General features: G+C 40.6%; 3 protein-coding genes across 4 annotated transcripts; all 3 read right to left on the reverse strand.

Annotated features, from left to right (window-relative positions):
- Positions 1 to 1,552: 1,552 nt before the first annotated feature.
- arhgap19 (Rho GTPase activating protein 19) lies at positions 1,553 to 5,916 on the reverse strand. The gene is made up of 11 exons (XM_037271069.1): positions 5,857 to 5,916; positions 5,363 to 5,607; positions 4,941 to 5,021; positions 4,257 to 4,466; positions 3,947 to 4,173; positions 3,772 to 3,858; positions 3,469 to 3,534; positions 3,073 to 3,282; positions 2,886 to 2,984; positions 2,630 to 2,725; positions 1,553 to 2,491 (listed from the first exon to the last, which is right to left on the reverse strand). The coding sequence occupies exons 1-11, from the start codon at positions 5,898 to 5,900 to the stop codon at positions 2,459 to 2,461; spliced, it is 1,398 nt and encodes a 465-aa protein (XP_037126964.1). The 5' UTR covers positions 5,901 to 5,916; the 3' UTR covers positions 1,553 to 2,458.
- Positions 5,917 to 6,180: 264 nt separating this feature from the next.
- abcc2 (ATP-binding cassette, sub-family C (CFTR/MRP), member 2) lies at positions 6,181 to 16,729 on the reverse strand. The gene is made up of 32 exons (XM_037271011.1): positions 16,193 to 16,729; positions 15,237 to 15,410; positions 14,937 to 15,083; positions 14,721 to 14,858; positions 14,505 to 14,627; positions 14,373 to 14,428; positions 13,610 to 13,856; positions 13,295 to 13,476; positions 12,997 to 13,174; positions 12,532 to 12,786; positions 12,347 to 12,412; positions 11,678 to 11,815; positions 11,448 to 11,594; positions 11,274 to 11,358; positions 11,134 to 11,200; positions 10,912 to 11,038; positions 10,588 to 10,764; positions 10,227 to 10,394; positions 9,885 to 10,077; positions 9,515 to 9,650; positions 9,338 to 9,440; positions 9,033 to 9,252; positions 8,790 to 8,944; positions 8,544 to 8,699; positions 8,206 to 8,405; positions 8,004 to 8,130; positions 7,823 to 7,924; positions 7,354 to 7,497; positions 7,108 to 7,266; positions 6,869 to 7,035; positions 6,568 to 6,762; positions 6,181 to 6,489 (listed from the first exon to the last, which is right to left on the reverse strand). The coding sequence occupies exons 1-32, from the start codon at positions 16,235 to 16,237 to the stop codon at positions 6,360 to 6,362; spliced, it is 4,707 nt and encodes a 1,568-aa protein (XP_037126906.1). The 5' UTR covers positions 16,238 to 16,729; the 3' UTR covers positions 6,181 to 6,359.
- Positions 16,730 to 18,129: 1,400 nt separating this feature from the next.
- cutc (cutC copper transporter homolog (E. coli)) lies at positions 18,130 to 21,704 on the reverse strand. Of its 2 annotated transcripts, none has more exons than XM_037271099.1 (9): positions 21,578 to 21,704; positions 21,331 to 21,468; positions 21,013 to 21,072; positions 20,732 to 20,941; positions 20,151 to 20,186; positions 19,907 to 20,040; positions 19,618 to 19,645; positions 19,420 to 19,525; positions 18,130 to 18,780 (listed from the first exon to the last, which is right to left on the reverse strand). In XM_037271099.1, exons 2-9 carry the CDS (start codon positions 21,398 to 21,400, stop codon positions 18,669 to 18,671), a joined length of 756 nt encoding a protein of 251 aa, XP_037126994.1. In that variant the 5' UTR covers positions 21,401 to 21,468; positions 21,578 to 21,704; the 3' UTR covers positions 18,130 to 18,668. The 2 variants fall into 2 exon arrangements, with proteins under 2 accessions (XP_037126994.1, XP_037126995.1); XM_037271100.1 differs by having other exon boundaries at positions 21,538 to 21,683.
- Between the last annotated feature and the right edge of the window lie 89 nt (positions 21,705 to 21,793).

Below are 21,793 nucleotides of genomic sequence, written 5' to 3' on the forward strand. Positions count from 1 at the left end.
GTGTATTAGTACTTTACTGGACTTGATCAGACCTGATTGCTGCCAGGCAACTTTGGAAAGAAATCTTGTCTTTCTGGCAATTGTTCAGTATTTAATAACTTAATTGACCTCCATTTAACTTATGGTAAAATGTCAATAAACAACACAGCTGTCTTTAGTCAGAGCTGTGCTTATGGGTCACCTCGAGACACTTTGAATCCACAGAGGGATTTTGCTACAGGGTGTATTCCTCCTAATATAAACACGGCCCAAAGAATCTCATTCATTGGCAGATGCATGAACAAAGTTGGAGAAAAGCATATGTGCACGTGCAGGTGTACTTATGGATACTTCTGTCAGGAGAGGGACGCAATTTGTCTCAGTAAAAGTGTCGGCACGGTGTACATCTTCCGTAATTAAAGAGGGGACAGAGGGGTGTTTAGTGGTATGCGTGTGTGTTGGAGGGGCGTCATTCCATTTTAGGAATGCTTACAAAAAAAACCACTACAGGAATTATTCTGGTACTCTCAAGGTTGTGGGGGGGACATGCAAGTAATTTATAATTAGACTAGAAAAGGGAGAAGATACAAAACAGAAGGCCTTATTTAACCTGCAGGAGCAATACAGTAGATAAAAAAGATAACGGAATATTATTGCATATGTACAAAACAAATATCCACATTTCATTTATTTGTGAATAGATAAAATAAAGAAATAAGTGTCACCTTTTTAAAGTCGGAAACATATTTAAAAGTTAAATGCAACTTAGTTTCAGTTATTCATGACAAAACTATGCCAAAACGATGCAATAGCATCAACTCACTATTTACATTGTGGCTGTCCACAGGGTTGCGTTCACACAAATCGAGAAGACACACACTTGACATTGACATATTGTTTTCATATCAGTTGTTTTGACTCATTTAAACACTGATTTTGATATATGGTTGACTAAATCACATACAAAACCAATACAGTCATGTTCCCATTATGGACACGTCTTTACAGTGCATGAGAAAATTATGCCATTTTCACCAGTATTTACAACATGTACTTACAATACCAAACATGCATTGATGGATACCATAATGACATGCCTACTGCATCCACCCACACACCTTCAAATAATTTATTGCAAACTGCAAAGACTTTGGTCAAAGTTAAAGGTCACGCTATTTTGCATCCCTGTCATTATTTCTATTTGTTGCTCATGTTTTTGTAGGCTGGGATTTCTTTATTTTTTATTTGCTGCTGTATTAAGTCATCACCGTCTCCTCATCAATCTTATTGACTGCAGTGGATACACTGACTCACTAAAATATATTCTATGGATGCTCCCTAAAATAGGAAATTATATAGAGCTTGCACAGAAAAGATGGTTGTATTTATCTAAATGTGTATATTTTTTTAGGATGGATGTTAGGATTAATTTTGTTCTAAATTCAATACAATACATTACAGCAAGCTATTCAAATGACTGAAGGCTATTTATTTAAAACTAAACAGTGCTACCTGGTGGCCATAGTAAGAAACGCAGGCGATTGCTTAAGATGAAAAGAACAAAGAAACAAAATACGTTTTAAGTCTTTTAATAAGTTCTTTGTTGGATTGATTTCACAGTAGCATTAACACCACCAGTCAACACAGTCCATTTAGTTGACTTTGCCACATCATGTTTGTATCGTAACAGCTTGGCAGAGTGGCCATGGAACTGGATGAAATCACAACTGAGAGAAGAACTTAAAACAAGTAACAGTGGCTCAAGACCCTCACAGAAAGAACCTCACTAACAACTTCGGCAAACTGCTTCATTTGCCCTCAGCCAGAAATACAAAAACGGGTCAAACGTTTTTCACAGCTTATTCAGTATGCATGCGAATGATAACTATGCACAGCTACAAAGAAAGCAGAACTGACTAAATTTACTCAAAAGAGCACAAACACATTTGAGGGACAGCAGTAAACTCCAGAAAATGTAAAAAAAAAAAACATACCACAGCAAAAAAATTCCCAAATTCCCAGACAGACATAAATGTATAGAAACTGACCTTTGGACCTCATCTCAAGTTTGCATTGCTGAAAAACACTCTACTTAAGTTAAGTTTTATCAAGTTTGGGAGCCGTAAAAAAAGTGAATTGCACAAAAAAAATTGTGTTAAATAGAAATTGCAAAGTAAAAAATTTGATTTTAAGGCACAACTATGAGCTTCTAAACTCAACATTTCTGTGAAATGGTCCCTGTCAATGAATAAAAAATAAATTTTGTAACAAAAACAAACAATAATAATAATAAAACATCAGTGGCCATTCATTCACTTATTTTTTTTAACCATTTGCAAAAGGACAGACTCAAATAGAGCATAGCACCCTCACTGCTGAGATCAACAAACCCAGTCTCTGACAAATACACACAAATAAAATCTGACAGCCTCCTCTTTGACACATAATAAACCTTCAAATCAAAAAAGGTACCAAACAGCTAGATTGGAAGTTTCCTCACTTGTAGTACAACCTAAAGGAAATTCAAGAGTGAAAGGGTAAACATGATTTGAAAGCTACAATGTATTTTTTTCTTTTTTAGATAACAAAAATCATTGGTGGTATATAAGAGCTAACAATAACAACACACATAGTGGAGACAAAGACTCACCCCTCCACTGTCGGTGTCATCAGAGCAGGTGGCTGTTGGCCTCTGCACTTTGCCATTTTCCCTGCCTATTGATACTTGGCTTCCCAATACTTTCTTCTGTTTTGACAAACAAAACCATTTGATTTACTAGAATTATTACTTAAAATAGTAATTACCATGAGAAACTAATGTTTCCTCCAAATAATTGCTCAAATTAGAAAACAACCTCAATATACGTATATATACACACACATACCAGAACTTAACATCAACAAACCTTAATTATTCCACCCAAAGAGCGAGATCGCCAGTGCTTCCTGCTGAATGGCGAGCGGGGATCCGCTGAGGGCGTGGTCACCAATGGCTGCTTTTCAAACTAAACACACACAAACATGACGCGTTAGCCTGCTCAGTTGCAAGATGTGTCTCATCTCATTTCGTCAATATCTCCTTGATACACTGACCTGCCTGATGAGTTTCTTCTTCTTGGCAGAGTTGGGCATGTTGTTGACTTGCTGGTAAAGTTCCTGCAAAGCTGATTCAGTGTATGTCCCAGTATCTGTGGACTTTGTCGAGCTGGTGCCACTGATCTTTCTCGGGGAAGGAGAAACAATAAACGTAGACTGGGGCACAGCCGGCGGCTCTTTGGTCCCTGAGACAAGCGTCAGGTCATCCTAGAATAAGCAGGTACATTTCACTCAAGATTTCAATGTCAAAGTCATACCAATCAAAGCTGAGCTTAACTATACAATGAAACCCAAAAATCATAACTAGATGGAACACATGCAGAAAATAAACACAATGGTTAATCGAGGAAAGATTTTAACACAACTCAAAAATACAGGAAAAAAAATGCTTACCTTTGATTGAAGAGGTTTAAATCTGGTGAAGTACATATGCGCGTATTCTTTGATATATGGAGGGGCCTTCAATAAAAGTACAGTAAATGTAAATAGAATGTTGAGAACTGTTAGGATTCAAATTGACACAATCACACGGACACTAAATGGTAGTAACTACACATTCATTTTAATATTCGGATTCTTTATGAATTCCCTGTTTTGACATTCCCCATTGTAATTTTTTTCACATTCCCTCGTAATACTCAAGTTTACAGGACTGATATTCCATTCTAAACAGGACCGTTTTCTGTGCTAGTTTACCTTGAAAAGCTTTTGAGAGTGCCTGATGAGAAATGCGATGCGATTGTTTAGCTTCTCGATGTTTTCCTGAAGTTCACTTGCCATCACCTGCAAAACAAGACATAGGGAAAGATTACAAGAAATGAACGAAATAATGGGTTTCATGGAATGTAAAAGGAAACTAAATGATCCGTACATTTTTGGGCCAGATAATTTGTGGTGCAAACATGGTTGCTAGATTGATAGCAGACATCTTGTTGACGTGCTGGTTGCGTGCGGTGTGATAGAGGAGGTCCAACAGGAGCTTCAACAGACTGCGGTTGACTTGTGGCAGCAGCATGAAAAGCAACTGATAGGCTTCCACCTGCCGCTCCTTGTCTGGAGTCTTACTTTTATCTCCTTTCTCATCAAAAAGAGTTAGCTCTGTGGACGTTAGAAACCAAGGTATATCATATAGAAAGTCAAGAAACATAATATTTGGTTTTGAGACATGAAATGATAGCCACCTCCGATTTTAAGGTGGACATGGTAATGTCTGTGCATTAGCAGGGGCTCAGGCAACTCTCCCAGGTAGGCTTTGAGCAGCGAGGCGGCATCATTGGGGTGGAAGTCTCCCGTCTCGAGATCTATTTCTGCCCCGGCATTCAGCATCTCCCTCAGTGCGGCCTGTCGGAGGCTGTGGCCCGGCACGCGGAACAGCCCCTTCATGTGAAGATCTAGGAGAAAGCCCCAAAGGCAAAAACATGATGTCAGCAGGTGGACACAGTGAGAGACGGAGTGAATGAAACGTGAAATGAGAGCACGCGTGCTGAGGCAAAGTGCTTCATAATGAATTATTGACGGCAGCATTGGGGCCCAGTGTCCACTTTTGTGCAAATACGTCATCGGCTTTCCAAAAATAAATCAAGAAGACGTCATGCTAACTCAAGGCTAGCAGGCAGCAGTGGGGTTGTCACAAAATTCAAAAGGCAGAGGATGACTGAGCAGTAAACAGAGGTAATGGTAATGCAGCGTTATATAACCCCCGCCAACACATTCAGAGTGTTCTTGACATTTTCTCTATAACTAACAGATGAGATTTATTTCTAAGTGCTATATACTGAGCAGTGCTTGCCAACCTTTACTGAGCCAAGACATACATATAAAATTGACAGCATCACTAAAAAACGTGCAAGTGAAATAACACTCACTTTTGCTCAGGTACTCAATCAGTTGATAGATCTGCGCTATCCCTTCTTCAGTCAAGGGCGCCCCGAAAATTGCATCTTTCTCTGGGGGGTAGAAAAACATTCCAGTAAATGCGGTTGCTGTCCCACCAAAAAAATAGAGGTGATCTGGATTGTATCTGCAGATAGTCAAAATCAAGTGACTTGAGCCAGTACTAAAATATGCAGTAATCAGGACATTCCATACATGTTAGTGCTGTGCAATGAACAGATTCCCACTCATCTTTATTTTTTTGGGGAGGGGTTCGCCATGTTCGGGGGTACTTTTGCATCCCAAATTCAACACTCAGCTCTTATGCAGTAGGAGACTAACAATAAGAGTGTAATTTAAATAAAGTCAAATTAGCATATGGATTGAGAATTAAAAAAAAAAAAAAAAAAAAAACCTTTTCGTTTCAGGAAGTTTAACGAGCGGAGGAAGCCAGTAGAGGAAGGCACCCTGGGCTCAGAGTCACCAGTGAGCTGTGCAAACTCATCTCCAGGGAGGTCGATGAGTCGTGTGACATGTGACAAGACCAGATCTGTAAAGATCTGCGGATGTTCATGTTTCAGCCTCTCGACAAAGAAGTCCGGGTCGAAGATGACGGGCTGGCACATGTTTGATGTTTCCATGCTTGTAAATACACCGCATCTTGTCCCCATGCGTGGAGGGAAAAACAGGTTCAAGTGAAATTGCTCCAAATTTGTCCAAACGGACCGTCAGCAGTAAACCAGCATTATAAAATAAGAAGGCTACATAGCATTGTTAGCTCACGACACAGAATATCAAGACTTCAAAACGATCAGACACAACGTAAAGGTACCCGCATTCAAACACAGTAAAATACGTTAAACTACACATTTTTTCTTTCTAAAGTAACATCCCTTTTTGAGTACGTACCTCTTCATCTTCTGAGTATTTTGAATACTGTCTTCAGCCGCCATCTTCAATTTGAATCTTCCGCTGTTTCGTATTTAGTTCTGCCTTTTGATTTCTGATTGGCCACAATGTTATGACGTCAGACAACGTGGCCGCTGATTGGATAGATGCGAAATATGTCAACGTTTGTATTTTAGGTTTTGCATTTTGTATAATTTTCATCCTTATCAGGATGCACTTTTATTTTAACTGAAAGCACAATGTAATAGAATACTATGTCTTCTGAGGAATGACAGAAGAAAAAAGGTCAGAAAAAACATTTGGCAAGACTTCATTGAAAATAACTGCAGGTTCTGAGAAAAACATTTATTCATATTTGCCTGTATATATACAACATAATCTACACGTCCGATTGTGTTTACGATAAATACAAAAACATTTGTCAATTCACATGGCAACCTTTCAAAATCAAACTACAAAAGAAATTTAAGCAACACCTTGATAAAAAAAAGAAAAAATTAAAATCATAGACTTGTAATCTCTTCTTGTGTTATCCCAGAATCCTTTGCCATGGCATAGAAATGACCTTGTTTTTCAAATAGATTATTTGGCGAATCAAACTCCACTATCCTGCCAGCATCGAGCACCATCACTCTGTGGATACGGAGGACAATAATGAATTTTCATATAGCTGGGATACATGCAGCGTAAGCAAAACTGAAAAGAACCAACCTCGAGCTATCCATGATGCTGTTCAGGCGGTGGGCGATGGTGAGAACGGTGCAGTGCGCAAACTCTTTCCTGATGGTTGTTTGGATCAGGTTGTCTGTCTCCAGGTCCACAGCTGCTGTAGCCTCATCCAGGATTAATATGCGGGACTTCCTGAGCAGCGCCCGGGCCAGACACAGCAGCTGCCTCTGTCCAACACTGTGTAGAGGTGTGGCACACAAATGCACGTTAGTAGTCGAGCTGGTACAAACATCTGTATCACTGGAATTAGTAAATCCATATGAGCTCTGCTAGCACCACCCACCTAAGGTTCTCTCCTCCTTCTGCAACCTCATGATGCAATCCCTCCTGCAGCCCGGCCACATATTCCTTAAGATGGGAAAGCTCTAGTACTTTCCAGAGGTCCTCATCAGTGGATCTGTCAAAGGGATCCAAGTTCATCCTCAAGGTTCCAGAGAACAATACTGGATCCTGCACAGGGTCAAAGTGATCAGTATTTGTATTTGGAGCCATTTTATGGCATCATCTTGCATTTGTGTGTACCTGTGGTATGATAGTGAGGTTGTTTCTTAAGTCATGTAGACCTATTTTAGAAATATCAACACCATCTATGAGGATTCGACCCTCAGCAGCTTCAATGATTCGGAACAAACAGTTGGTCAAGCTGGATTTCCCAGCTCCCGTGCGTCCCACAATACCAATCTGAATGCAAATAAGGCTTTGAGTGAATACGATGTGATTGAGTAAATCTAGTTAAAAACTGTGTTCAAAATTAAATCCACACGAAACCTTCTCAGCGGAGCCAATATCACAGGAGATGCCATGCAGCACCAGATCCAAACCGGGTCGATAACGGACCTTGTAGTTTTCAAACTGCAGTCTTCCTGCATCAGGCCACTTGTCTGCTGGCCGAGTATCAGTCACCCACTTGGCCTATGGTCACAAAAATGTCACATTAAATCCCATGAGTACGAGGTGGAGGGATCTATTTGTGTACGTTTTATAATATTTTCTAAAAGTGCTTAATATGAAATAATCATTCAAACTTAATATTTTATATCATTACAACAGGGTGCGTGGCGGCTATGGCGGGGTCACCGCAACATGGGGTGGGCCATTACTCAAAAAAGCTGAACTACTGTACTCCAAATTATGTAAACGACACAGATGAGTACTGTAATATTGCATTTTTGTATAGTGTGGCTGCTTTCTGCATTTAAGGGATATCGTCAGTGTAAGTACTTTTATATTGACATACCTCATTTTCAAGGACGCTGTATTCACTCACTCTCTCCACGGCGACAATATTGGTCTCTAGCTCCGACGTCATCCGAACAAGCCAGTTCAGGGTTTGCGTTACCTACAAATCCCACATCAAAAACAGAATTCACATCACAATAGCTTGGTCCAACGACTACCATCGTCACAGCATGACTCACATTCAGGGCGTAGGATATGGAGAGTCCAACCAGGCCGCTGTCTAGAGTATCTCTGGAAATAACTGCAAGCAAAGCAGCAAAAAACACCACCAGATTCCCGACAAATTCCAAACGAACTGCCAGCCATCTGTACAAACACAAAATAGACCCTCTTCATTTAATGACACCATCAGTGCGATCGTGAGTCATTTAACTCTCTGACCTGTTCGATACAATCCACGGGTAGACGGTCTTCAGGTTTTCATCCATGGTGGCTTCATTGTGCTGGAGGAACCTTTCTTGATGGCCGTAAGCTCTTATCACAGAGAGGCCTGACACGGTCTCGCCAAAGTGGGAGTAAATGGGAGAACGAGACACTGAGTCCAGCCGACGAAGCTGCCTTGATGTCGCGACGTAGAAGCGCTGGATGAAGATGTCAAGTGAAGAGATAATATCAAACTAATCATACCAATAAAAATATGTGACCCGACCCCGGATAAGCGGTAAAAGATGGATGGATGGATGGATAGATGAATGTTTCTGTACATTTGTGCATCTCACCTGGACAAAGAAGTAAACCAAAGCCAAGGGAATGATGACAACAGTGAAGAAGGGAGTGGCCAGACAGATGACGAAAAGGGTCCCCAGTACCCCCAACAGACACAGCATCCAAGCGCGGACGGACTGTGGGATGGCTTCATCGATTGTAAATATATCCTATTGGACAAATATAGAGGTAATGTGTATATTTTGGGAGAACAAATGTAACTAAAACAACCGTTTGGATCCTTTTGGATTAAATCTGACCTTTGCAAAGCGGTTGACCACCCTACCAATCGGCGTGGTGTCAAAGAAGACCATTGGCGCACGAAGTATGTTTTCCAGCAGTCTTGAATGCAGGATTCGAGAGGCTTCAATGGCGGCATTGGCCAGTAACAGAGTCCCGAGGAATATTAAGAGGCCTGCCATAGAAAGAGTTTTATACGAATATAAAAGATTGCAGCATGCAACAAGCATTTGAAATGAATTCATTGTACTCATGACGCTTACCCTGAGCCACTCCCAGAGCGCCAAACACCCCCACCCTGGTGTCTCTCTTTTCTGCAGGGTATGTCATGTTGTAGTACTCCACCGCATCATTAGTCCAGTCACTGAGCCAGATATTCTGGCCAATGAATGCAATGTTCTGGATGAAGTACACTAGGAAAATTGTGGTAGTATATCCCCAGCCCATGGACCTCAGGTACTCGAGGTAGACTGAAATTTTCACCTGGAGGTTAAAGAGGGATGCTGTCAGATATACATGATGTCATTTCTTGCTTTATTTGTGTCATTAAGTTGACTGCAAAACCTACATGTCCTGTCTCCATAGCTTCCTTCTCGATTAGCCGTTGGCCTTTCTTTATTTCTTCCTCATTTTGAGATTTCCGTGAAGAGTTGTTTCTTCCCGCTCTAAAACTACAAGAAAACAAAGAAGTCTTACTCAAACTTTCATGAACTTTGTCACCCACTTCCCCACAGTAATCCCATACCTGCTGTTGCGCTGGCTACGGCGGATGCTGTTTCCCCTCTTCAGAGTCGTCGTTACAGTGTCTTCTAATGGGGAGTCTGGTTGGGTCTCATCTCCCTCTGGGACCATGTCCTCATCTCCAACACCATGGCCAGGCTCTGTACAAGAGGGGCACATTATTTTACAATGCATACAACGGTAGTTTATTATTTCACTTTTAGCACTCTCATCAAAATCAATTGTTAAAACAAGTACAAACTGAATTGATAACTTTTTGTAGCTTGCAATTAAATCAAATATTTTTCGAATGCAAAGAGATATTGATAGTATGTGACTAAACTAATTTAGCTCAGGCAGGCATACATTATATTGTGGTGGAAAAACTGAATTACCCGACTCAGACTTGGTGGAATTTTTATTATTATTGTGCTCTTTGGCATACGTGTCCAAAAATTCGGAAAAGGCGCCTTTGCTAGCACGGAGGCTGTTGTAGGATCCAACCTCAGAAACCACTCCGTCAACCAGGACTACAATTTCATCCAGATGAGGCAGGAAGCTCACTCCATGAGTCACTAGAATACGTGTCTGCACAAAAAAACACACACAGGGTTTAAGCAGGAGATTTTAGGTAAAAAGTAGAAAATATAATATAAACAACTAGAATGGCTTCAATCCAATATCTCTGGTTAAGTCTGTCATTGATTTTCAAAGCTGCAAAAGATGCATGGACAGACCTTTTTTTTAAGTATTCCATTAGGTCCGATCACTTTTTCAAAAAGATGCTTCCCCACATGAGAGTCCACAGCAGACAAGGGGTCATCCAGCAGATAAATATCTGCCTGACTGTACGCCGCTCTGGCCAAGCTCACACGTTGCTTCTGACCCCCTGAGAGGTTGATGCCCTAAAGAAAAGAAGAACAATAGAACAACATAGAGCAAATACATTTTAAAAAGTCACTTTTTAAGTGAACTTTGAAAGCCTCCATGAATATTTAACTCAGTGAACACATACCAAATATGTACACAGGCCATGCACAAACAAAGAGCAAAAAAACACATTCTTTTTATTTGTGACTCCTTGAACGCTCCTCTTACTTTCTCCCCAATCTCAGTCATGTCACCGCCAGGGAGAAGCTCTAGATCTGGACCAAGGGCACAGGCCTGGATCACCTCCTGATATCGCTTCTCCTCGAGGGGAGAGCCAAACAATATGTTATCCCTCAGGGTGGCATTTTGGATCCATGCTTGCTGTGGTACAAAGGCAAGTGAACCCTGGAAAAGAAGATTGAATGAATGGTTCGATTTATTTGAAAATATCTCGTCTTCACTCAAAAATGTTCTCACTTTTCCTAGTAAATATGGAAGAACTTAAACTCGCCCTGTACAGGGGTTGTTTTAAGCAAATACTGAAGATGTCACCTGAATGTTGATGAAGCCTTTGGTGCTATGCATTTCTCCCAAAATGGCCGACACCAGAGAGGACTTGCCCGAGCCGACAGCTCCCACAACTGCGACCAGCCGACCTGGCTGGATGTCCAAACTCACACTGGATTATAAACGCAAGATGAGAAAGTTCATTCAAAACTCGAGCAGTACGGTATTACGTGCGTGGTGTGGATGTTTTTAATGCAGAACTTGTACTTTTTAAGTTGGGGCTCGCCATCTTTTTCCCATGAAAAGGAACCATCAGAAACATTAACAGCAGAGCCTAAAAGACACACAGGATAGATTTATTGCACATATGCCAAGATGAAGGTTATACTAGAAAAGCATGGACATACTGAAGCTGGGGTCATGGCGCACTACATCACTTTCAAGGTCTTCGCCTCCCAAAAACTTTTCAAGACGCTTTCTGGACACCGTCGTCTACATTGCGAAAAGACAGAAAAAACAAAATGAGCCTTTAAGGACAGACACATTACGTCTGAATGTGTCATGTGACTTTGTGCCCTTACTTGCACAAGGCCAGCGATGAGCATGGGTAGCATGGCCAGAGGGAATCGAAGGAGGTTGAAGAGAGAGATAGAAGTGAAGGCTTTTTCAGCGGTCAACACGTTGTCAGAACTCACGGCCACAAACACGCCAAAGGTGGCCAAAGACACCTGGTACACACAGAGATGGACAGTGTGTGAGAAGTTGACACAACATTCTTTTGTTCCTTTTGTGCCTCATTGACAAGACTGACCACAGCTGGAGCACTGCTGAAAATGAATGTGGAGACAGATGTGAGGTAAGCAAACTTCTTCATGACGTTGAGTTCTTGGCCTCTGATGCCTTGAACCTGAGCTTGGAATGATGGCTCCCATGCATACAGCTTTAGAATCTAACAAGAGAACAAAAGAGGGAATTAATTAGGACACAAGAAGTGGAGAATCTCTCTGGTTTTATTTCAATAAAACATTTGTTTCTTAGTGGCATCATATTTTTTTTCAGAACTCTGATGTGGCCCTCAAGGGAATGTTGAAAAAAATGGCCTTGTTTGAAGAAAGCTTTCCTCTCCCCTCAAGCACACAGAAAACTTTTGAGTTCTTCGACTGACCAATGCCACGTGGTGGTTGCACAAAAGAAGGTCCTCCGGGTTAAGCGCCTCTGAAGCTCAGAAGGTTTTGATCTAAGGATCTGACAATGTACCTATTGTTTTTGGATCTCCTGTTTAATTCTGTGTGCTTATTTTTTCTTCTTAGTTTCTTCCTGCCGTTGGCCAGCATTCTTCACATTTATGCCTTTTAAAATACTTCCTCTGTGTTCACTTATATCCCTTTTGCACGAAACACTCTTTGCCTCAATAAGTGATGATAAAAGTATTGCCACTGATTCTAAGTCCATGAATTCAGTGAAGACGGAAGAAGCTCACCTTCATGCCGTTGAGAATTTCATTCATTATTTTCAATCTCTTGTCTTTGAATTTCATGTTCTCAATCTGAAAGGAGATGATGTAAATCAGAGGGGACAGTAGTTAAGGTAAGAAAAGACGACTGAAACGACGAATGAAGTACATCTACATAATTATGCCAACTGCTCCGTATGTGTGTTTATTACCTGGAATTTTCTGGCCTTGTTGGCCAGAAGTCCATTAATTGGCACCATGAGAATCATGACTAAAAGTCCAGCCAACACAGAAGGTCCGAGCTCCTGCCAAAGGAACACAATGGACAGGGCGATCTGCAGGGGGCAGGACCACAGCAGGTGGATAAAGTTCGTCACGTCATTGAAGCGCTGGGCATCGGCAGACATCAGGTTCACTGTTTCGCCGACCGTGGACTCTTTACGCGTGTCATTAGACACCACCAGTGCCTTGAGGGAAATGTTGAAATTCTGGATATTAGTGGGTTATTTTTTTTAAATTTTTTTTTTTGTTTGCTAATGTTTATGCTAGTTTGATATTTCTATATATAATGAACTTTATGTCCCAAATACTTTGTCTATATTTGCATGCATGATTTAAAGAGATACTTACATGCAGTTGTTGACAACATTTTTATATCGACCAGTTTTTATTTGTACCTTTTTGTAAACAGCAGCCATAATAGCAGTCCGGACCTTCATTCCGAGCACAAAGCAACGCTGGAAGTACTGCTGCAGAAAGAGAGACTGCAGAAGGGCCACCACCAGAAGCAACACTGCATAAAGATAACCTTCCCATGCATGGATGCTTTTGTCTTGAGTGAAAGTGATCATCAACCTGGGAAGACACAGAGACAAGGTGACATATGCATCACAATGACTGCCGAGGTTTCTCCTAAAATATATAGTAAATACTTCTGAATTGTTAGTAGTTATAGTCATTTAGACATGGACTTACTTTAGCAGCTGAGGACTGACAAAAGAGAAAAGGTCTTGCAGAAGTTTGAAGAGGGCCGACTCGAGTAAAATTCCTTTAAATGTCTTGTAAATAGTGGGTATGAGCCATGAGGTGGGATAGGTTTCTTCTTCTTTCTTTTTCTTGCTTTTCTTTTCTTTTTTGTCTTTCTTGCCTCTTTCCTCCTAAAGGAAAATCATGGCAGTACAAACTCACTAAACAACGATTATGGCTGCATGCGCAGGATCAATAAATGAAATCAATTTGGAGTGCAAGAAAAATCGACAACGTCAAGGTACTGTGCGTGATTTTTCTCACCATCAACAAGACGTCCTGACTAACGCCTTTCACCAGGCCACTGGCGAGTCCATTTTGTAACGTTTCATTATGGGATTTCTCGTTTTGTTTTTTGGCCATTTTGTTCTGGTAGCGATGCCGAGCTGCGGCAAACTCGGTCTGCATGATGTGTTGAAAGTGCTGGCTGATGTAACCTGTGGTGTCCTCCTCATTCAGGGACCACATGTCTTCCTGAACCAAGGGCTGCCTGTACCCTTTGAATGCCATACTGAGGAGTGAAAGGCAAGATGGGTTTGTGTTCATGATGTACAGTAATGTGCAAACGTCTTGGGTCACTAGCTTTCCTATTTGAATAACCTTTTATAGTCTACTACTATTTCTTCAAATAGTGGGCAGGGGCATTTGAAACGGGTGTGTTGGAGGAGAGAATATGTAAAATAAGTACGACATCGAGGTGAGGCGTTTATTTCTTTAAGTCATCTATTAAGAGTTAAGAGGGCCAAAGGGACGCACCTACTTTAAGTTGATAATGTACCTGGTGATTTATTGAGGCGTGGACTTATTATATCAGAGAGGCAGTTAATTAAGGCACAAAGTGGTTATCATGCAGTTTCTGGATTTTCCTCATTTTATTTTTAGTGTGTTTTATTACTGTAATCTGGTAGATAATTAATTGCCAATATACTGTATATGGTCATTACAGAATTGCTAAAAGAATACGATGGCCTTGGGACGTTTGCACATTAATATAGTGTCAAATCTATGCGTACTTATGCAGGATTACCTATTAAACCAGTTGAATGTGATTCTGTTCAAAAATGGTGCACCTGCCTCTGGATTCTGTTAAGGAAAGACAGGATTAGAGTGTGTAAGGCAAAAAAAAAGTGGGAAATGCAAACATTCACCAATCATATACCTTTTTCACAACTTCTCTGGTTTCTGGAGAGATGTCCGCCAAACCTGAGACGATGAGTGCTATGACTTCCAGGCCAAATGAGATGCAGACAAGGCAGAATCGAGGAAGGTCATCAATCTCTCCCTGGTGATCAATATGAAGTTTAACAACTGGATTTGACCAACACTGACAGGGCTGACTGATAACCATTTGTGCTTACAGTTTGTCAATTCGTACCTGCCTGAGTGCTGCTCGTATGTTGGTCTGCAGATGGAAAACATCACACAGAACCACAAGGAACCAAAAGAGGAAGAGAGTGGCGGAATCTATTGATCCACTTCGTCTTAACCCTTCTTGACACAGTATCACCATGACCTAAACAAATAACATAATGTAAGCACAAATCATCTCTCTCGGATAAGAGCCAGAGTTGGGCAATATTACTAAACATACCCATGACACAGCATAAATGATGGGGTTGGCGTAGTACACAGCATGATTCTTTTCTGACGGAGGTGTGTCTTGGCTCGGACCAAAGTCCTCTCCCAAAGTGATGGCCAAGCCTGCTATGGCAGTCAGGAACAGCAGCGAAGCAACAACCTGAGAAAAGCCAGAAAAGGCATAATCCAAAAGGATGTTTTCTTCTTTGCGCTACTGGATTAAAATTAGGTTTTCATTCACTGCATGATTATGGTAACATCTGGACTGGGGGTGCAAGTTTTTTTTTTTTAAATAGTGACTGTGTTGTGTTACCTGTTTGCAGATGTAGAGTTTGGACATGTATCTTGTGTCCTTTGTTCTCCTGCAGAGACCCAGCAGGTGCCACGGAGCACAGATCCACAGGAAGCCCAGTGGGATCCACACCAGTACTGTCTGCTCCACACATACTGGCAGATCTGGATCTTCTTTCTCTAAATATGAAGAATTCTGCAACACGATATGAATAAAAATAAGCTACTGCTTCAACTGAAGCATGTGCTCAAAAAATTAAATAAATATATAGATATTTTTAAAGTCCCATATTTTAGAGAAAATGATGTTCATATGTTTGAGAATGAAGAAATATATTGTATTTTTGAAAACATATTGTGTGTTTACATATTTTAGCAAACCTCGAGGGTGAAAATGCAAAAAACTCTTTGCTGAAAAGTTCTTTGCTAAGTGCGCAAAATATTTATTTAAAATTAGATTATAAACTGCCCGATTAGAGTGTTTGCTATGCTTCATGGCGTTTGTAAATTTGTCAGTAACCATTAAAAATACAGAGCAACCAAAGTTGAACACGGTCCGTTTTGTGACGCTGGTCAGCTTTCAAGTGATTCCATGATTAAAAAGAACTACTGTCTAGTATAAGTAACTATTTTATTTTTGAGAAGCAACAATCATTTAGACTTCTTAGATTAGGTAATGTTTAAAGTAAAATTGTAACATCCCTGTCAGACAAGCCTACAAAGCCTTGCGAGTGATAATGTTGACATGAGGGCATAAAACTGTTTTGCGAGTGACAATTTCACCTCACCACAACTTGTGTATGCAATTGATCGCAATTTACAGTTTTACAAACTTTCCAGTTATCGTCAAACCTCAATGGTACCATAAAAATGTTCCCGATGTTTGTCCAGATCTTTGAACTGAGCATAACAATTACTCCATTGTCGGTAAAGAAAAGTAGCTGTTTCACAGTGACATTAAAAAAAAGTCTAACTCACCCAGAAGACAGAACCACAGTATTCCTCCAGAACGGCAGCGCACATGGTCCTCACGGATGCCCTCCGGCGAACTTTAGAAGCCCAGTCAACTTTTGATGCCTGGCTCCTCCGGTGTTCTCTCAAGAGCTCCTCACTCTCCTCCGCCCACAAGATGACAATTGCAGGATGTGACGCCGAGGTGGACTTTGAGCCATAAGTCTTTTAATACTGAAGGCAAAACTTGTGCACATGAGAAAAACACATTCACGAGAAGAATGACTCCGTCGGTTGATTATCCTCCCAATGGTCCTCAAACATATGCACGAGCAACCCTCTTGCTGGGTCGGATGACAAAACTAACAAAACTCCAGTCACTGAGAGAATCCGACTCGCTCCAACCAGTCCACAGACACTGCTCCCCTTACCACTGTGTCTAAAGTTCAACTGATCACAGAGACAACAGCATGAAAAAAGCAAGATAGAGCAAATGAGAAAGAGAGAGAGAGTGAGCGAGAGAGAGGGATGTGTCCCTGCGTGCTAGAGTTGAAAATGGAATGTTTTTCAAGGAAAGGGTGGGGAATGAACTCATTAAAGCCCCCCTTTTTCCTGTTGTCTTTCTCACCTCTCTGCACGACAAAAAGTATTTTAGGAAGTGTCGTCACATCAGATTAAACTCAAGAAGACATGCAATCAAACTCACTTAAGAAAATGAGAAAGAGACTGTTTGGCCCAACCATTGATTTTCTGTTTTCAAATTTCATGTTGGCAAAGATTATTTTCTTTTTGTTTCGTTTGAGCGAAGCAAAAAGCTGTGGTAGTATACACATGCTTCTCTTTGGTCGCCATTTTCTTCCATATGTTTTCTTGTAAGTTAATGTAAGACAGATGCCTTTTGGAGAGCACAATAAATCCTCAGCACTATATGACACACACGTGAGAGTCATCGTAAAATGTGAATGCAGATACAGGGGGGTGACTGTGCAGAAATCAGGATGGACCCGAGGTTAATGATTATGTATTTGGTAACGTCACATGGCCCACCACTCGGCTGACTCATGATGCATGTGCAGCCTCAATGAAAACATGATGTAAAACTCAAAGTACAGTCATATAACAGAAAAAAGTTCTATAAATTCTAGCTATCAGGGGCTGATTGGCTATGTATGTCACCGTCATTGGCTGCAAACATGAAAAGGATCTATGCTGAGATATTAAGACGCAAAGCAGATACTCAGACACTATAGTCAAACCTTAATTTGATCAAAATGGCTTCAAAACAGACCTATAAATGACTTTTTAAAATGGTGATGAATTGAAATTATTTGTACTAAGTTAAATAATCTTAAAAGTATTACATTTTTGTAAACATCGGGTAATGTTGGAGCATTTAGCTAATGAAGTCCTGAAAAACATTCTGGGCCTAATTCGAATATAATAAGAAACTTTACTTACAGTAATCCTACAGTATATCTTCTGCTCTGCTCTGAGTCATTTCATCTGAACCAATCCATAACATCGGTGCAGAAAACAAGTCCATAACTCTCATTAGACTGTCGTGCTCAGTATAATATACAAAGTTCACTGCTTTGCACTTCTGTCAACTTTTCAAATGAATTGCCTTTGCCATAAAAGCTGAGGATCTCGTTTCCAAGGCCTTGGGCTTTACTGACAAGGTGCCCTTAAGCAAAATACTGTTTGCTTCTTTCCTCTGTATCTCATCTTGCATGCGGTTGTGTGATTTGGTTGTGTGCGCAACACAAAAATAGTAAAGTTTAACTCTAACTTATATTATACAAAACTCTATATGAAAATGTGTATGACTCTAAGTTATTATACTACTCAAAAATAGATATGAATGAATATAATGAACAAAAAAATGATGGGCCAATACCAATAACACAAAGAGGTATTAGACAGAACCCCCCAACACTAACCCAAAATAAAATAGATAATACAGATACAGAGCATTGGCAACTTTAATTGAAATCTGAAAAAAACTATACAGTCCCGTGACTTTAGGCATGAGAAACACAATTGGAAGATCCGTTTCTGTTAAACTTCCAACATCCATCCATCCATTTTCTGAACCGCTTAGACCCCACGGGGGTCGCGGGTGTGCTGGAGCCTATGCCAGCCGTCAACGGGCAGGAGGCGGGGGACACCCTGAACCGGTTGCCAGTTATTGAATATTCTAATCAATGTTGTATGCCATGCGAATGGAGAATGAATAAATTTTGAATTTGGACATGCAACATTTTGACAAAATATGTAATAATAAAAATACATTATTTTCCCACTTCAAACTTGTCTTACAGTTGTCTGGCACTTTGTTACAATTTCAGCAAAAAGTGACATTCAACAAATGAAAATACACTATGATTTCATTTTCAATTCTTAATATATTTAGAGAATATGAATTTACATTGGACATGAAAAGCTGAAGAAATAACTTCGGAGGTATTGATTTAGTTTTCAGTCATGACTGTCCAGTTTTGATTCATAGGATATTTTGGGCTATTGCATTAAATGTGCGTACTTTGCTCACATCTGCCACCTTCAGGCTGTACTCGGGTACCGTGAGAGAAGCACCCATTGTCACGCTGCTGTTCCTGCAGGGCAAAAGAAATAAATCACTTTTGTAATTGACGGGATAAACCAGATAATAGCACATTGGTAAAATGATCAGTTAAAAAAAAAAAATCATTCCTCTCGAACTTCATTGAGTACTTCTAATTTAATCCGTAACAAACCTACATAGCTGAGGAAGAATGGCCAATCGGAGACAGAAGGTATCTTCGCCAAGGTGTCAAATATTTACTGTGCTCACAGGCATGTACACAGCTGCAGCCAAATGTTTGCCTTCTAGAATTTGGCTTCAGGAAATTTACGTAAAATGGTGGATTATCCAGTTGGAAAATAAGGCAGATGGACCTCGGGCAGGTGAGAGTATTCTGAAAAATTGCACAGTACCAATATTGCTGCTAAACAGGCATGTATATTGATTTTTTATTGATTAGGCATTCCCACAAATAACATTCAGTGTTATTGTAATAGTGTTATGACTAAATCACACTGCCAAAATATGTAGCAGCTAATGTAACCACAACTAAGAACTCTTAGACTAGTATGAGGGCTTTGGTCTGAGACTCAGGTGGGGGGAAGGTAAGGCCAAAAGGCTAAAATAAAACCTTGTGAACAGTTTTCTAACTGCAAATTCCGCCACTAGCTGAAGATACACACAAACAAACCTGAATTTCATGGCAGAATCTCTGCTGGAGCGAGCAGAGCAGTGGAACTCTTGAGCGCCCGATCCCTCTAGAATTCTTTGGAGATTTCGCTCTGTGATGCCACCGCCTGCATTACAAAGATTAAAGATCAAACTTGGTTTCATATTTTTGAACTCACATTATCTATTTACACTAGAGGAGAAAAATATTAACACTAACCTGGCATGATGGTAATTCTGCCTTTAGCCTGGAGGAGAAGAGTTACGAGTTAAAATGCAGGTATGGTGTAGCGGAACCTCTAAGGTTACCTAAATAGCATTCAGAATTTCTGCAACATTTTTCGGAAAACTACGCCTCTGAACCTAGCTGAGATAGGATCACCTGTGATCCTAAAGTGGACTAGCGCTAAAGAAAATTGATGGAATGAGGGCTGAGTGTGACCCCGTAACAGATTCATTCTATTTTCCTTTTCAAGGTCAACCAATGAGACCTTTGAGGGAGCACATACTTGTTCTACGAGACGCTTAATGAGAGGGAGACCCTCCAATGCAGAGTTTTCACAGCCACTGGTCAGCACGCGCTGGAAACCTAGCGACACCAGCGTTTCCAGGGCAACCGCTTCATCACAGACCATGTCAAAAGCTGGAGAATGCAAAAAGAACCCAAAAACAAAACAATAAATCAATATTTGGTTTCCGCCCCAGTGCTATGGTAAAAAATAATGGAAGGTGAAATAAGCTTGAGCACAGTACCTCGGTGGAAAGTGACAGGTAAAGGACGAGCAGCAGCTAGAGAGAAAAGGAGAACATTTTAATATTAAAACTTCAGGTTTTATTTATTTTTTGATAATCTTTGATTTATTTTAATGATTAAAACCCTTACTCTCGTTTTGGATGCACGCTACTATGCTACTGAATTTTAATGTCAGTCTCATGGTGGTCCTTGGATAGCCAAATCTTTTTTGAGATGGTCGCTACTTCGTGTAATAAGTTGAAGAACCACTGGAATAGCAATTAAAATATCTGCACTATTCTGAGGTTTGGACCTTAGCACTCACATTCTGTGTGGACTCAGCGTGTTTGCTCCCTCTGCTTATGTGGGTTTCTCAAGTTGTATAGGAATTTCAAAAAGTTCAAGTGCAAATGCAATTAAATGAAGACTCTAAACTGCTCATAGATATAAGAATGAGTGACAAAGCCTCTAGTCCAGGGTATACTCTGCTTCTTGCCCAAATTTAATCGGGACAGGTTCAGTCTCACCCACAACCTGACGATGGATGCTCGTAATATATCATAAATTAGAAGATATTCCAAATTATACAGGTTTACATTACCCAGAAAGTCCATACAGAGCTGTGCATCCACCTGCCCATCTTCCGTCAAGGCTCCCAACACAAATCCGTCAGCCCCGTGATTCTTCATCACCTCCACGTCTTTCATCATCACCTCCACTTCCCAGTCCGAGTAAAGGAAATCGCCTCCACGGGGACGAATCATCACATAGACTGGGATTTTGACCAATGTTTTTACAATCTGGAGTAGGCCTGTGTGTGTAGATTAATGAGTACATTTAATAGCCAATTGACCATTTTATGTCCCAAAAGAATGTTCTCACCAAGACTGGGAGTGAGCCCTCCTTCCATAAGACTACAACATAGCTCAAGTCGGCCAGCACCTGCCAGTAGATGACAGATTTCAGGAGGTCACAACATACAACTCAATTCCCTGTACCCTCTTATCACTTGCGTGCATATTTGGATGATGTCGTCAACCGATGACCTCTGCACTGTTATGTTCCAAACTCGTGTCTGATTTAATTTTAATCTCTACGTTCAAGTGGAACGACTCTTAGTATGTACTCGGGTTTCCAAGAATGCCATGTGATTGTTGTTTATTTCTTAGATTGAAGCACACTCAACTAACGACTACCAACCTCCTCGTTCCGCATTGACGGCAGACTCCACGGAGTCCACACACACCTCCATTAGAAAGCCCTCTGCCATAATTATGCCAGATCGTTCACAAAGGAGACAAGAGTTCTTTGGTACTGATGTTTACTGTGACCGTGGAACTGGTGAGACAAATGGACATAAACTTAGGTTTACAAAACATGCACATCAAATACAAAAGTAAAACATACATATCACTTTGGCCAGCAAGTGAACAATCGGGTACTTTACTTGAAGTGTTTGACTTCTTAACTTGATGATGCGTACGCGGTCAGGTTGTTTACTATCAAGCTGCTGCATAACGTCACACCGGGAGTGTTTTTACCGGAAACAGGAAGTGCCCACGAAGTTAGCTTTACTTTCGGTTTATATCGCAACTTACTATTAACAATACACTGCTACAAACTACGTAAAAATAACACAAAATGAAAATATATTCACACAAAA

The sequence above is a fragment of the Syngnathus acus genome, chromosome 15 (genome assembly GCF_901709675.1).
Source record: "Syngnathus acus chromosome 15, fSynAcu1.2, whole genome shotgun sequence".
Taxonomy (NCBI): Eukaryota; Metazoa; Chordata; class Actinopteri; order Syngnathiformes; family Syngnathidae; genus Syngnathus; species Syngnathus acus.

Bases quoted from the DNA above. Each gene is read 5' to 3' on its own strand.
- arhgap19 (XM_037271069.1), bottom strand. From the start codon at position 5,900: ATGGCGGCTGAAGACAGTATTCAAAATACTCAGAAGATGAAGAG. The intron at 4,467-4,940 runs GTGAGTGTTATT...GCTTTCTCCTAG, and splicing joins GATTGAGTACCTGAGCAAAA to ATCTTCACATGAAGGGGCTG. The intron at 4,174-4,256 runs GTGGCTATCATT...TAACGTCCACAG, and splicing joins TGTCCACCTTAAAATCGGAG to AGCTAACTCTTTTTGATGAG.
- abcc2 (XM_037271011.1), bottom strand. From the start codon at position 16,237: ATGTGCGCTGCCGTTCTGGAGGAATACTGTGGTTCTGTCTTCTGG. The intron at 11,595-11,677 runs GTCAGTCTTGTC...TGTGTGTACCAG, and splicing joins TCAGCAGTGCTCCAGCTGTG to GTGTCTTTGGCCACCTTTGG. The intron at 9,253-9,337 runs GTAGGTTTTGCA...TTTAACCTCCAG, and splicing joins AAGCTATGGAGACAGGACAT to GTGAAAATTTCAGTCTACCT.
- cutc (XM_037271099.1), bottom strand. From the start codon at position 21,400: ATGGCAGAGGGCTTTCTAATGGAGGTGTGTGTGGACTCCGTGGAGTCT. The intron at 21,073-21,330 runs GTTGGTAGTCGT...ATCTACTGGCAG, and splicing joins CGTCAATGCGGAACGAGGAG to GTGCTGGCCGACTTGAGCTA. The intron at 20,041-20,150 runs GTACTGTGCTCA...TGCATTCTCCAG, and splicing joins ACCTGTCACTTTCCACCGAG to CTTTTGACATGGTCTGTGAT.